The sequence below is a fragment of the Cydia pomonella genome, chromosome 10 (assembly GCF_033807575.1).
Source record: "Cydia pomonella isolate Wapato2018A chromosome 10, ilCydPomo1, whole genome shotgun sequence".
In the NCBI taxonomy this organism is placed as follows: domain Eukaryota; kingdom Metazoa; phylum Arthropoda; class Insecta; order Lepidoptera; family Tortricidae; genus Cydia; species Cydia pomonella.
In genome coordinates this window covers 14,245,913-14,260,552 of record NC_084712.1, presented here as the reverse complement: position 1 = coordinate 14,260,552, position 14,640 = coordinate 14,245,913, and the positions used below count along the sequence as shown (strand labels likewise).

Sequence of the window (14,640 nt, the reverse complement as noted above, 5' to 3'; positions counted from 1 at the left end):
TTTCTAAATCTCCCCAAAGAAATAAAAACCCAAAACTAGTTATTTTCATCGTTATTAGTTAGTTAGACTAGACCATTAATTATACGGTCTACTATATTAAATTGATTAACCTTGCGTAATCTACACATCAAAGATACAACACACGTAGCCGAGGTAGCTACACATTGAGGTCACGCACGCACCTTTTGAGTATTATTTTCTACACTTTCTTCGGCCATATTCAAAGGCCATTATTATTATTATTATAAATGGTGAAAACTACTATTAAATATATATACATGCTCTGCTCAACAGAATATTTGAGTTACTAGTCCAGGGCTGGTAGCTACACATTGAGGTCACGCACGCACCTTTTGAGTATTATTTTCTACACTTTCTTCGGCTATATTCAAAGGCCATTATTATTATTATTATAAATGGTGAAAACTACTATTAAATATATATACATGCTCTGCTCAACAGAATATTTGAGTTACTAGTCCAGGGCTTATTTAGTTATACGTACAGACACGTGGCTGAAATCACGACTAACTGACAAATAAAAAAGACCTGAGTGCTTAGCCAACATGCCAATCGTTTACGCTCCGTAGCGAACGAAACGCAACTGTCACTGTCGAACTAATATGGAAGAGTGATTATTGAGAGAGATGACTATCAATTTCAATTTTTTTTACTTAATTTATTTGAACAGACAACAATGGTCCATAATAGTCAGTAACATTTAAGATTTAAAGCTAAGTGTTAGTAGAACAAATACAAAAAGCGAACAGTACAGCAACAAAAAAAAAAGAAAAAAAAACAATCACCTGGTAGTTTTCGGTCATGATTTTAACGATAGGCAAGCGTTTGACGACGATCTCACCTGATGGTAAGTGATGATGCGGTCTACGGTGGAGCACGCTTACCTAGGAGATACCTATTTACCCTAGCCTTGAAGAGACCCAGATTGTAGTCATGCGGAAACACAGACTCGGGCAGGGCATTCCACTCCTTGGCAGTTCGCATAAGAAATGTTGAAGCAAAACGCTTCGTGCGTATTTGTGGAATACCTACCATGAAGCGATGCCGGAGTGCCGATTGTCTGGTAGTCCGATGGTGAAATGGGGACGGAGGAATAAGGTTGTGCAGTTCCTCGGCACACTCTCTGAAATGTATCCTGTAAAAGATCGTTAGGCTGGCAACCTTGCGACGATGCTCCAGACTTTGGAGTCGAGCATTCGTCAGATCGTCATCATTAATGATTCTCTTGGCTCTCCTCTCAACTGACTCGAGCGCCTCAAGCTGGTATTTTGCTGAACCATCCCACAGATGCGAACAGTATTCCACACACGATCGCACTTGTGCTAGGTAAAGGTCGAGCAGTTGCCTAGGTGTAAAATACTGTCTCACCTTGATGAGGATGCCCAGCTTTTTTGCTGCTAACTGTGCTTTCGACTCGATGTGCGGGCCGAAGTTGAGTTTCGAAGTCAGCGAGATTCCGAGAAGCTCAAGATGGTCGGTTATCGGAAGGGATACATTTCGGAAAGTAGGAGTCAGATGGAATGGACTCCGTTTGGCGGAGATAAGACACGCCTGGGTCTTACTAGCATTGAACGAGACCAAATTGGCTTCACCCCAATCAGAGACTGCCTTTAGTGACACGTTCATGCGTTCGACCATTGCCTCCCTGAGCGACTGTATTTGGACTCCACTAGCTCGTGAATTGGGTATGTAGCTTTCAACAACCGTAGTGTCATCTGCATATCCGAACGTACCTGGTTTCAGCAGGTCGTTTATGTGGAGCAGGAAAAGGGTAGCTGAAAGCACGGACCCCTGAGGGACTCCGGCATTGATTGCCAATTGATCGGACGAGCAGCCATTAATTACCACACGAATCGATCGATCCCTCAGAAAGTCTGATACCCAGTCACAAAAACTAGGGGGAAAACCGAAGGACGGTAGCTTGCTAATAAGGCCCTCGTGCCAGTGGACAGTGGCTTTGATGGACAGTGATTTCACGGTCTGTGAGACTCGGAGTCAAGTTTCGTCGACGTGACATCGCGTCCGCGGTACTCCAGGGGATTAATATATGATAAACGAAAGTGAAAATAATAATATAATAAACGAAAGTGAAAATAATAATATAATAAACTAACTATCCGTTCATAAAGTTATTGTTTCCATGAGATGGTTATCTTTCAAAGGATCTTCCTGAACCGACATAGGTATTAATTGTTATGAGCCGGACAAAGTAAATACCTACTAATAAGATGGGACATAACCTACCTGTAAACGTTTAACAGTGATGAATACAAAAAAAAAACTAACTATGTGCAGCGACTATAATTCATTTAGTTACGATCAATGAGATGGTATAAGTAATATATATTCTTACATTTGACCTATAAAAGAAATCCTTTGATATGCCGGCGAATTACTATTAATTACATCACCATAGTTCGAGTCTAGTATTAGGAGCGAGTGTTTCAAAGGGTCCGCGAAGACCGAGGTAGGTACGAGCCTGGGTCCTGGAGAATGAATGCTGATGAGTTGGGACATGTTGTAGCCATCGCGGACGTCCCATGAGAGCACATCGGCGCCGTCGGCGTGCCGGAGGTAGATGTGGTGTGTGTCGGAACCGAGGAGGAATACTGGCCGAGTCTGCTCGCCGAATGCTGGAATTAGAAAGGAGTACAAGTATGGTTGTTTCAGTTTCGCCATGGGCGAATAAAACAAGAGCGACATTGTCAGTCATCTTATTTTATTTGTCCTCGGGTTTGTCAAGTCATCATTCATCAGGCAGGTAAGATCTGAAGGGAATCCCTTTGCAAACCCTTTAATTATAACTAAAAATCCCTTTCATACAAAGCAACAAAGCATTTTGTCGTTGGCAAGAGCTAATTAAGAGTGACAGCTATACATAGTTATAGTTTAGTTATAATGAGACACTCATTCACGTCATATCTACGTCGAGTGCGTCACTGTAAGTTTACTGAATGCAAGGTAAAGTTGGTGTTAACTGCGTTGCCTCTGTCTGTATATTAAATTGGTGTTGCCTGGTTGTATTATAATTAAATGCCAGAGGTCAGTTAAATAATTGGCGTGCTAACCGCAATCTTTATCAGAATTATCGTTTAGATTATGACGGAAAGCAGGATCGATTATGGGTTTACATTTTATAAGAATGAGCGGACCCACGAAACGAAAACTATTTTAACCGTACTTTGGTTTTAGTTTATTTATTTTGGGTAACTCTTGATACCACTTACCTCGAAGTGGTAAAGCAGAATTTCGTCTCCGTAACGCAGCACATTCGATTTCTATTAACCCCGGCTGGTGAGCCCTCACTGCCATGAGCACATTGTGGACAGGCCCGCGTTTCCCGAGAGTGATCTGTAAGCCAGAGCTCGGGGAACAAAACAAGACGGTCCACTCGGTGTTAGATGTGGCGTCGCGAACGAGAATCGCTCCTCGAGATGCGTCAGAAATATATCTGTAAGCAAAACAATCAAGTCTCACATCTTTAGCGCTTATAAAACGTTCTCACTGTGGCACTAATTTAATATACATATTTATTTATTTTATTTATTATTATTACGATATATTTACACAGCATTACAGTTCGCACCAAAGCGCTGGCAAATGTATACATGCAAAATAGTACATAATTATTGAACTACAATTAAGTCATGCAAATATTATAAATTAAAAATATGTCAAGTGGCTTAAAATATGCAATTATACAATTTCATGTCAAACAATACAATAAACAATAGAAAACAAATCATTCATCCATCATCTCACAGTATTTCAAACATTCACGACATACATTTACCCATCTGCTAGCAAACACATCGCAGTCAGGGGCTGATGACAAGAACGCGTTAAGAGCAATTCCTAGCTGAGCAACTTTTCAAATCTCGAATTTTTGAAGCTATGTTTCTGTCGCGCTGCGGTGGGCGGGAGCCGGAGCTATCTAAGTGTGAGTGCGCGCACACAGACGCGAGACTCGTGCGCTCGCTCATTGCGCGCCGTTCCGTCGACATCGCCCGCGAGCCAGACGGAATTTATTCTGCGCTGCCCGACGCAAGTTGTTTTTGTTGTTACCACGTAATATTGTTTACAGTACATATGGGGCTACTTTATAGCACTAGTGCGAGAAGTAGCATATTACGTTACTGTGTCGAACATTTAAAGGGCCATATGTACTGTAAAACGTTGTACGATACATGTGCGAATAGGTAATTCGCAACTCGTGTCGATTTAAAACACTCCCTTCGGTCGTGTTTTAATTTATCACCACTCGTTTCGAATTTCCTATTTTTCGCACTTGTATCGTAATGTACTATTTTCATTTTTCTATTATACTGTATCTATTACACCCTAATACCAAACACCCTATCACCTGTACTAAATGTATTTTACACCTATGATGACGAAATAATAAATGATTGATTGATTGATTGATATTAATTACCATATCGGTAAAAACTGCAAAAAAGAATGATGTACAATGTTTTTTTGAATAATAAACAATAAACAATGTCTCAGCTTCGGTTGTCGTCGTATAGTCAAGTGCAAAAATATGTATCGAAAGAATCGTCTCATAAATATGGTACTACGCTCTTATCACACTGGAATAAGATGCTATGGGACATATTTTTGAGTAAGATGTGTACACCCATATTTTTACACTTGACTGTACCTATCCGTATCAGTAAGTTGGGAGTGATCATGGTGTGTTGTGAAATTTTGTAAGTAGGTATAAAATATACCTATGGTTAAACTACAATCTATTTAACTTGTAGTACGATGGGGCTCAACTTGGGCCGCCTTATTGAAGAACGTATCGCAATGAGAATCTGGGTAAAGTATGTTGGGATAATGCCGGACAATTTTGGGACCAATTGAGAGAACTCGTGAAAAAATGTTTTGTCGAAATCTCAACACGTGACAGATTCTTGAAGTACTTAGCGAATCGTTAAATAATAACCGTAGATTCGGCCTGAATTTTGGTAATCTCAAATATAGAACGGTTTTAGTTTTGTACCTGTATAAAGATGAGACATACTTTTTTTTAGGGTAACGAGTGTTTTGCCATCAAGGGAGAACATTGGATGGTGAAAAAAAGTTGCTTCTAATGGAAAGAGAATAAAGTATCACAAAGAAATAGGTCCGGTGTCTACCCTTTTGTATCCGATCTTAACCCGGATACAAAAATTGGTAAAATTGTGGCTCTCAAACTTTGATACCTATCATATCATAAGGCAATTTGATAAGTAAACAATGTGCTAAGAAACCTCTTATTGTAAGGTTTACCCGAAGTAATAAAAAAAAAACCACTAAAATAATAGATACGTTACGTAGTTTTGACAATTTAAGATTTCGTAAACTGTACAGGTTTAGGAAAAGTGTAAATGTATTGTTTATTGATTGGAATGTACTGGAAGATAAGGTCCGACCGAGAACGCTTTTTGGGTTTCGGCCGAGAACGAGACCGAGACCGAGATTCAATGGCATTCTCGGCCGAGACCGAGACCGAGACCGAGAATTTATAAAATAGAAGAAAAAACACGAATTTTGCACTAAAAATGTTTCAATAGTCGAAATTCGACGATTTATCAGAAAAAAGTTATCATAATCAATTCTTAGCGCTATTAAATAGTATTTTTGGGCTTCCGTAAAAACGAAACCCTTATAGTTTCGTCACGTCCGTCTGTTTGTTCGTATGTCATTTTACTCGAGAACTATATGATATATTTTATTACGAATTTGGAACGTAGGTGTATTATGTGAATCGCTACTTCGTACTTTAGAAAAAAAATTCAAGCGGGCACTCCATACATGTAACTAGTAAAAATTCAAATAAAAGTAACATGTGGCACATAATTAGATAGGTCTTTAAAAATAACAACATTGCTAAAACGTTTTTTGATTAAATACTTTGGAAATAATCACTCCGAAAGCCAAAAATAGTGTGTCCCCTCCCCTCTAACTTTTTAACCGGGAGAGCAACAAATCGGAAAATATTGAAATAATAAAAGCTTAGTCATCTGACCTTCTGATTAAAACGACGCGACGTAAGTGCCACCAACATACGCTCTTTTGCTTGTACGGCTTTTTGTGTTGTATGAAGGTAGGGAACCTTCCATTATGCGTGGTCCGACACGCACTTGGCCGGGTTTTTAAGTACGGATGTGCACAAAAAGAGGTACAATAACAATGATTAAAATGAAACAGTTCTATATTATAACCCAAAAAAGGTATTTTTTCAGCCTTACGGTCCGTTAACTGGCCAGCCTTCCTAAAAAGTTGTTCGCTGGCCACATGAGCCACATCAAATGAAAACCAACCTATGACCCAACAACCACACCGCGAGTTTCGTCAAAATTGTATTGAATAGCATCCGCAAAGTTCGCACGAAATTATGTCTAATTTTTCCACAACAGTAATCCGCCACCGGTATCGTATTGTATCTACTGCTATGCTTTTTCCCGTAAACACAAATATATTAAGTAAGTGTCATCTTCCACTCACATCAAGTTACATCTCGATAACAATATACACTCATTTATTAACTCTTCCGCATTAACAACAACCTCAAAACGAAAAGAACCAAATGAACAAGTCATTACTTGCAACCGCGCCTATCCGATTCCATCAGGTAGTATTTGATAAGTAATTGGCCTAAAATGTAGGTACGAAACCAATCACAATCACCAAAAAAAAAAACACCAACCGGGCGATGCAACCAACGGGTGGCTTAGAAACGGACGCTCGTGGGCGGTGAATTCAAATTCACCAATGGCTAGCTCATTGCCTAGTCTCGGTCTCGGCAGGAATCTCGGCCAATTTTGGCCGAGAACCGAGACCGAGATCTCGGCTCGATTTTTGGCCGAGAATGCCGAGACCGAGACCGAGACCGAGATCTCGGTCGGACCTTACTGGAAGATATTAAGTACTTAAGTAGGAGGGACAAAAATCAAAATAAAAAATAATCGTGCCCAGTCATTTTTAATAAAGGTCGCCAAAAAAATAAGAATCAAACTTAAAATCAAAAAGACTAAGTAGTTCTTTAAAAAGGTCAAGGTCACTGAGAGCCCATCTTGAAGTATGGAAAATAATTAAAATTGCGATTTTGTTGGTTTAATTTTGCAATAAAATGTAAGGATCGTATGTAAAGAGTAAAATAAATATATAGGAAAAGAGAGCCCTCTTGAAGCATTTTAATAAAACTAATTTCGAAGCCCTATCTCTATTTTGTATCCAAAACTAGCAATGTATGTATACGTGCACATCTACATATGCATCCGTATGTGTAGGTACTTTATTGCGAAAAATTGCTCATTTGCTATCTATTTTACTCGATTTTGTTATACATTTCAACATATTGTATCATCATCCCTATACAATATAAATACTCTTTATTGCACACCTCAATAAAAGAAAACAATACAAAAGAAAACATACACATAAGTACAGGTAAACAACATGCGGTCTTATCGCTAAAAGGCAACCTTTGGGTTGCGGAAATTAAAAAAATTACATTGTCAGTAACCGTCGCGCTGGTAGTGGTACTGGATAAAAATAATGGTACGAAAGTGTGATCAAGAAAACAATAAATGTGATAATTAAGGTCAGTAGGTAAATTGAAAAAAATTTAAAGTTTGATAATCACTGCTGTTTTTTAAATAGGTAAAGATCTGATTGTTTCTGGTCCGATCTTTACCTGAAAGGGTCAAGATCGGATATCGGTCTACAGCAGTGCTAGGTCTGTTAACACAATTACAAAAACAAACACAGTTTCATCACAATACGCAAAATAAATTACAGAGCGAAGATCGGATAGAAGGAAGAATTCGCGAAATTTACCTTGCTCTCTGTGATTGTGATTGCACATAGTACAAGCCCGACTCCCTGAGCGATGCGGGGACACTGACATTCGAGGCGCAATGAAATGGCGTCTTACACAATGTTGCCAACATTAAAAAATAAAGCCAAATTAGGGGGAAATGAATGTCCTACGTTCTTCACCCGCATCCGGTATTTACCCAACATACCTTAATCGTTGAACCGCCGCATTTCAAAATGGCCCTTATTTTGATATCGGCTAGCCGTAATGTAATACGGCGGATTATACAATACGACTGCAATACTTATATATAAATCCCCTCGTCAATGTAATTTCATTAAATTTGCTATCTAGTGGCAAACATCAAAGTAGTTATCTTTTACTTGTGACGCACAAGTGTGAGCAATGTAAAATACTATATTTCAAAAAAAAAAATGCCTACTACGTAATAAAAGAAAATGTGATTATTAAATTATAATACGAAAGGTGGTCAAATCGCAAAATGCTGTCGTTTTATTTAAAATAATGAAATAATTAGACCAGTTCCGAAAGTACCGAGAAATCCCGGTTCTTTAAAACAGTACCGGTTCTGCAATCCCTAATAAGGATGTTATGCCCATCACTATTCCTTCTGTGTACGTATATTTAGAAACTGTCTCCGCCTCCAATTCGTGCGAAAAGGACAACTGCAGCTCGGACCGAAATTCACTCGCAAAAAACTCAAAAATCGAGGTTTCGCTCTCGACTGTTTCCTCCTCCAAAACGCAACTAATCATTATGAAATTTTGGAAATTGCAAGAGGAAGAAATAATCTATGCCGCTATGTTTTGATTTTTTGGATATTTTTTGTCATATTTGTATACTGTGCCTTTTTTTACAGCCAATTCAATTTAGCCGTTTTTGCGATTTTCGAGGCGCTGTATCTTTCTTCAAAATAAAATAATCCAAAAAAGCAAAACATAGCGGCACAGATATTGATGATATTGATCTTATTTGAAAAAATCACTGCTCTAGGTTAAAAATCCAGGGAGGAATCAGTCGAGAGCGTTTGTATGGAAAAATCGCAACTAGGAATTCCTCTTAATTGTCCTGAGGGCTCGAAGAATTGGAGAGTTTCTGCACGAAACTGTACGCGCAAGAGGAACGGCTAAAAGACTAGAGCACCGCGGCCTGAGCTGGTTCTTTGGCACGAACGGTACCGAAAGCCTTACAAGTCTTGACACCAAGTCGGTACAGTCACTTTTTCCCCTCAATATGCTACACATATGTGTCAAAAACTTGTAATTACGCCTTACTTCCAGAGAGTTGAAGCCAAGTGATCCAAGCAAGAACTTAGTAGGGTATAGATAGGGATAGTACCCATGCAGTTTTTTATACAGGCACCTTAAAAATGCTTTTTGTACTCTCTCCAGAAGCAGTGCATAAGTACTCTCATGAGGGTTCCAAACGACTGCCGCAGACTCGAGTTTGCTACGAACCAGTGATGTATACAGGAGCCTAATTACGCTTGGATTTCGGAAGTCACGTGAACTCCTGATAACAAATCCGAGCCTTTTAAAGCACTCAGCAGCTAACTTTTTTATATGGTCATGAAAAGTCAGGTGATCATCAAAGATAACTCCTAAGTCCTTGACTGTTACGACTCGAGAGATACTCTTGGACCCAAGTTTGTAGTCAGCATGTGTCGGATTTTTTGCTCGACTAAATGTCATGACAGAACACTTGGATACATTGAAGTGCAGCTTATTAGTTGTACTCCACTGACGAACAGAATCGATGTCGTCCTGTAACTTCTTACAGTCGGTCATATTTTTTATTTCAAGTATTAGTTTCAGGTCGTCCGCGTAGAGTAGACACTTGGCATGCTCGACTGTTTCCTCAAGATCGTTGATCATAATGCCAAATAACAGTGGACCTAAGATCGACCCCTGGCTAACACCCGAACGCGTTGGATATTCCTTAGACACGAAACTTCCGTGTTTGACAAATTGCTTCCTATCACATAAGTAACTTGCAAAGAACTTAAGGAGTGTAGGCGAGAAACCAATACGGCATAATTTGTGTAGCAGAACGTCGTTGTCAACGCGATCGAACGCCTTTTTAAAGTCTAGATAGAGGACATCAACCTGCTGACCCTCATCCAAATGTCTCGATATTATGTCAACTAACGTGAGGAGGTTGGATTCAATTGACCTATTTGCTCTGAAGCCATGTTGAGAATTGCATAAAAAGGGTGAGAGTTGCGAGCCTATCAATGTATGTAAGACAGATTCAAATAGTTTAGCTAAAACTGATAGGATAGCAATAGGCCTGTAGTTCTCAACATTAGATACATCGCTGGATTTTGGTATTGGAGTGACACGAGTGATTTTCCAACAGTCAGGATACCGTCCAATGGACAATGACAGATTAAAAATGTGACAAATGGGAGGAATTAAACAGTCCTTACAACCTTTGATCACGTATGCAGGGATGCTATCAGGACCCATCGAACAACGGGGTTTTAGTCTTTTGATGGCTGAATCTACGTCGCACTGCTCAATTGCAGGTATATGAACATAATTAGCTGTTCGACTTTGGTCTTGGTTGTTGACAGCTTTATAGTCAAGTTGCGGCACCTCGGACAGAAACACACTAGCAAAAAAGTCAGCAAAGGCGTTTGCAGCTTCTGGACCAGTGTGGTCCTTCCCATTGTGCCGAACAGTAGCTTCAAAGCCGCCTTTTGCCTTTAAGGAGCCTATATGCTGCCAGAATGCACGAGGATTGCCATTTATCCTTGCTTCTAGCCCACTAACATAATTATCATAAGCGCAAGAAATTCTGTCCTTTATATTTGCACGTAAGGTAGAATAACAACTATAAACAGAGGCGTCCTTACTTTTTTTCCATTCCCTATGCAGATCTGCTTTGCGTTTTAAATCTTTGATGATATCTGCACTAAACCATACTGGATATTGTCTACACACCGAACTTGTACGTACTTTTTTCGGGATCGCAACGTCAAAGGCAGAGTAAATGATTCCATAAAATGCCTCAACAGCCCCGTCTACGTCATGTGCTTGAAGCACTTCGTTCCAGGACGCTTTGGTTAAATACTCGTAAAGACACTCGTAATTACCCTTCGCAAAATTATAGTCATGTTGTGATTTAATATTACTGGGGTTAGTAGAAATCCTTGCCTTCTCACAGGTACGGTCAATGGAAATTAAGATATCCAAAGGAGGATGGTACGCGTCGCGATTTGGGACAAGACCGCTTCCTGTAATTTCAGAGACGGACACTTTAACACGTTCTGACACCAGCACTACATCTAGTTTACCACGATACGCATTCAGCACACCATTCATCTCTGTCAGACCACAAACAGCTAAGAAATAGGCATAGTAGTTAAGAACATTTTGTGAAGCATATGTTGGATTGATGTTTAGGTCACCTACTATAATTATAGTTTGCTTTAGAGACGTCACTATAGACTCCACTTTATGAAACCACTGCATATACATCTCATCGGTGGCTCTCGGATGGATATACACAACACATATGTGAAATGATGATTGTTCTGTTGTAACGGTTGCCCACAGGTTACACATATAAAGGGGTAACAAAAATACTGGGGATAAAAAAATAGTTTTTTTTTTTCTTAGAACATTCGTCCCGCTGTTTTAAGATAACAAGACGGTTGCCAATAACTTTATTAGCTATCTTGAGAATTTTCTCTAGGGACTTCAGCGATTCGTATCCTCTAAAACGCTCAGTGAGAGTGAGAGAAGAACACTATCCTACGGGGTCTTAAATATACTGAAACACACCCATTGACTTATATATTACTTCGTAAAGACGGGCCTTACATGTACCAAGAATGGGGCCAGCACCTCGGTGCACACACGAATGCAAGCCAATCGGGTATTTCACCGGTGCACAACACAACAAACGAGAATGTTCGGTCAGAATTATATGAACTATCTTTACTTTTGATTTCTTTGAACACACCTAACTTGTCAGTAGAGAAAGGCGCGAAATTCAAATTTTCTACGGTAAATCACCTTTGCGACAACGTTTTTTACTGACAGTGATAAATAATATAATCATTGTTGCCTATTGCCGATGAATCACCAAAAATTTCTATTAAGTTACTTACAAAATAGTTTATTAGGCAATTCTAGCCAAACTATTCGGCCGAATACGAACATTGAAAAATATGCCGAATACCGTTTTATTTTTAATATTAAAAAATACAACACAACAACAACACACAACAAGCATTATTGAGCTTACTGTGGGACTTAGTCAATTTGTGTAATAATGTCCTATAATATTTATTTTTTTATTTTTTATATATTTAGGGGACAATCTTGCACATGTCGACGTAGCCCCAAAATAAGCAAAGCTTGTGCCTACTATGGGTACTAGGCGACGATATCCATACGTATATACACTCGCGTGCAAAAGTATTGCATCACTTTGCATTTTTTCAACTGCACCCAATATCTTTGTAATTCTAGAGCCGATTCTGAAAATTTTGGTATCAACTGAAAGTTTATAATCTAACGCATTAGAAAATTGGGAAATTTAATGAAATTTCAAATCTGAAGACTGAAAGTAGCGACATAATGGTCAAGAAATAAATTTAGGAAAGTTAAGAATAAAAGTCATTTATTTAATACAAAATAAATTATTATTATTAAATTATTACCTGGCGTTGCCACCCCTAGCCCTCCTCACACAAATCAAGCGGTTTTTCATAGACCTAATTAATTTTCTAATGAAATCTTGTGGAATAGCGTCCCACTCCTCCAGCAAGGCTCCCTTCAGCTCCTCAACATTGGCCGGGGCAGGATTCCGCTTCCGAATCCTCCTTTTCAGGTAGTCCCACACGTGTTCAATGGGGTTAAGGTCCGGGCTCATCGCTGGCTAGTTCATGGTGTCGATGCCCACTTCGAGAAGGTAGGCTGCGGTGGCCCTAGCGGTATGACACGGGGCATTATCCTGCATTAGCAAACAATAAACAATAAACAATTAGGATGAACCCCTCATCAAAAATACCGACATAAGGAACAACATGTTCCTCCAGGATGTCAGTAATGTATTTTGCAGCGGTCAATACACCGCCACGGCTCCCGCCAGGCACGAAAACCAGCTCTGTTCGCGCGTGATAGGAAACGCCGCCCCAGAACATCACGGATCCACCGCCATAGGCGACCCTTTCGGAGAAGCAACATTGAGCGAACCGTTCTTCTGGCCTTCTGTAGACTCTTCCTCTTCGGTCACATCCATTCAAACATATTCTGCACTCGTCCGGGAAGAGAACTGGGGTCCATTGCTCAATGGTCCAGTCTATATGATTTTCTGCAAACTCTCTTCGGGCTGTACGGTGTCGCGCCAGCAATCTGGGCCCCGTTGCAGGCCTCCTGGGTGTCAAGTTCGCTTTCTAGAGTCTTCTTCTTATTGTCCACTCACTGGCAGCCAGTCCTCGTATCTCACGCAGACGCTGCTGGATGGCAACGCTTGTCCCCTTAGGTCGCATGGTCCGACTGACTAGTCCGATCAATCGGAATACGAATATATTTTTTTCCCGCTGGCTCGATTGATCGGAATATAAGGACTTCTCTAATTCTCGTAGTCCTACTATCGGAGTAACGGGATTTTAAAAGTTCGTCTAGTTCGATCGATCGAACCACGAGACCTTGAAAAATCCTCTTAATCCGATCACACAACTTTTATTTTTCCTGTTAGTCCGACCGATATTTTTTGGTTAATTTTGTACTCTACCAACATCTGGTTTTTAACACTTTTCTGGTAACAAAAGTGTTTTCTTACTTTCGACGTGATCCTGGGTAGGAATGGAGTCGATTGGCATCAAAAACAACAACAAAATGACCTTTTTCTCGCACCCTGTATGTTTTACCGGAAATCTGTTACCGCCAATTTTCATCAATTTGAAATCGAGGGATGGTCTCTTAAGGCCATTTTTACCCAGCAGCACGGGATCTGGTAGCTACCCTTACTGACCCAAAATCTAATTCCACCCTGTAGGTATATTCTTAACCCAAATTTTATTTTAATTTAAATCTTACATATTTATCAGAGAAAATATAGAAAACTTACCAATTGCCAGTGTCTAGTAGTGAGTTAAGATGAGATAACGTTTACGTGTCATTAGCCGGACTTAGCAATAATATCAAGTCTACAGTTATGTCCGATCAATCGATCCAACAGGAAGAAAACACGACCTCGTGGTTCGGTCGATCGAACTAGACGAACTTTTAAAATCCCGTTACTCCGATAGTAGGACTACGAGAATTAGAGAAGTCCTTATACTCCGATCAATCGAGCCAGCGGGAAAAAAATATATTCGTATTCCGATTGATCGGACTAGCCAGTCGGACCATGCGACCTAAGGGCGCTTGTCAGGGGTCGATCTCGGAGAGATGTTGTGACAATGAAGCGGTCGTCCCTCTCTGATGTACACTTTTTGCGGCCGCTTCTTGGTCTTAAAGTAAAGGATTCAGTCCGTTGGAACCTCTGGTAAACTCTGCAAACTGTAGATTGACTTAAATTCAGCGTTGCAGCTACTAAACGTTGGCTACGCCCCTCTTGCAGGAGCTGGACGACTTGGCGGACTTCAGCTTCAGTGGTTTCCATTTTTCACAGGTCTTCTTCACGGAAAAATATGCGGAGATGTGTACCGGTCAACTTTTGATAAGTGACTGATAACAACCCCTCCCCTACCCCCCGTTTTATAGGGGTCAAGGGTAACGCAACTCGCGCGCGTGATAACGCGAAACCGCTCACAAATCGGGAAAATGCCG

At 40.1% G+C, this 14,640-nt stretch overlaps 1 protein-coding gene across 2 annotated transcripts in view; it reads right to left on the bottom strand.

Moving 5' to 3' along the window:
* Nucleotides 1-2,307: 2,307 nt before the first annotated feature.
* Nucleotides 2,308-14,640, bottom strand: part of LOC133522178 (uncharacterized) — a 30,081-nt gene continuing 17,748 nt past the window's right edge. For both annotated transcript variants that reach the window (XM_061857409.1, XM_061857408.1), the window contains exons 4-5: nucleotides 3,249-3,472; nucleotides 2,308-2,654 (exon numbers count right to left, since the gene is read on the bottom strand). In XM_061857409.1, the coding sequence (XP_061713393.1) occupies nucleotides 2,371-2,654; nucleotides 3,249-3,472 (508 nt within the window). In that variant the 3' untranslated portion in view covers nucleotides 2,308-2,370. The remainder of the gene's footprint in view (nucleotides 2,655-3,248; nucleotides 3,473-14,640) is intronic.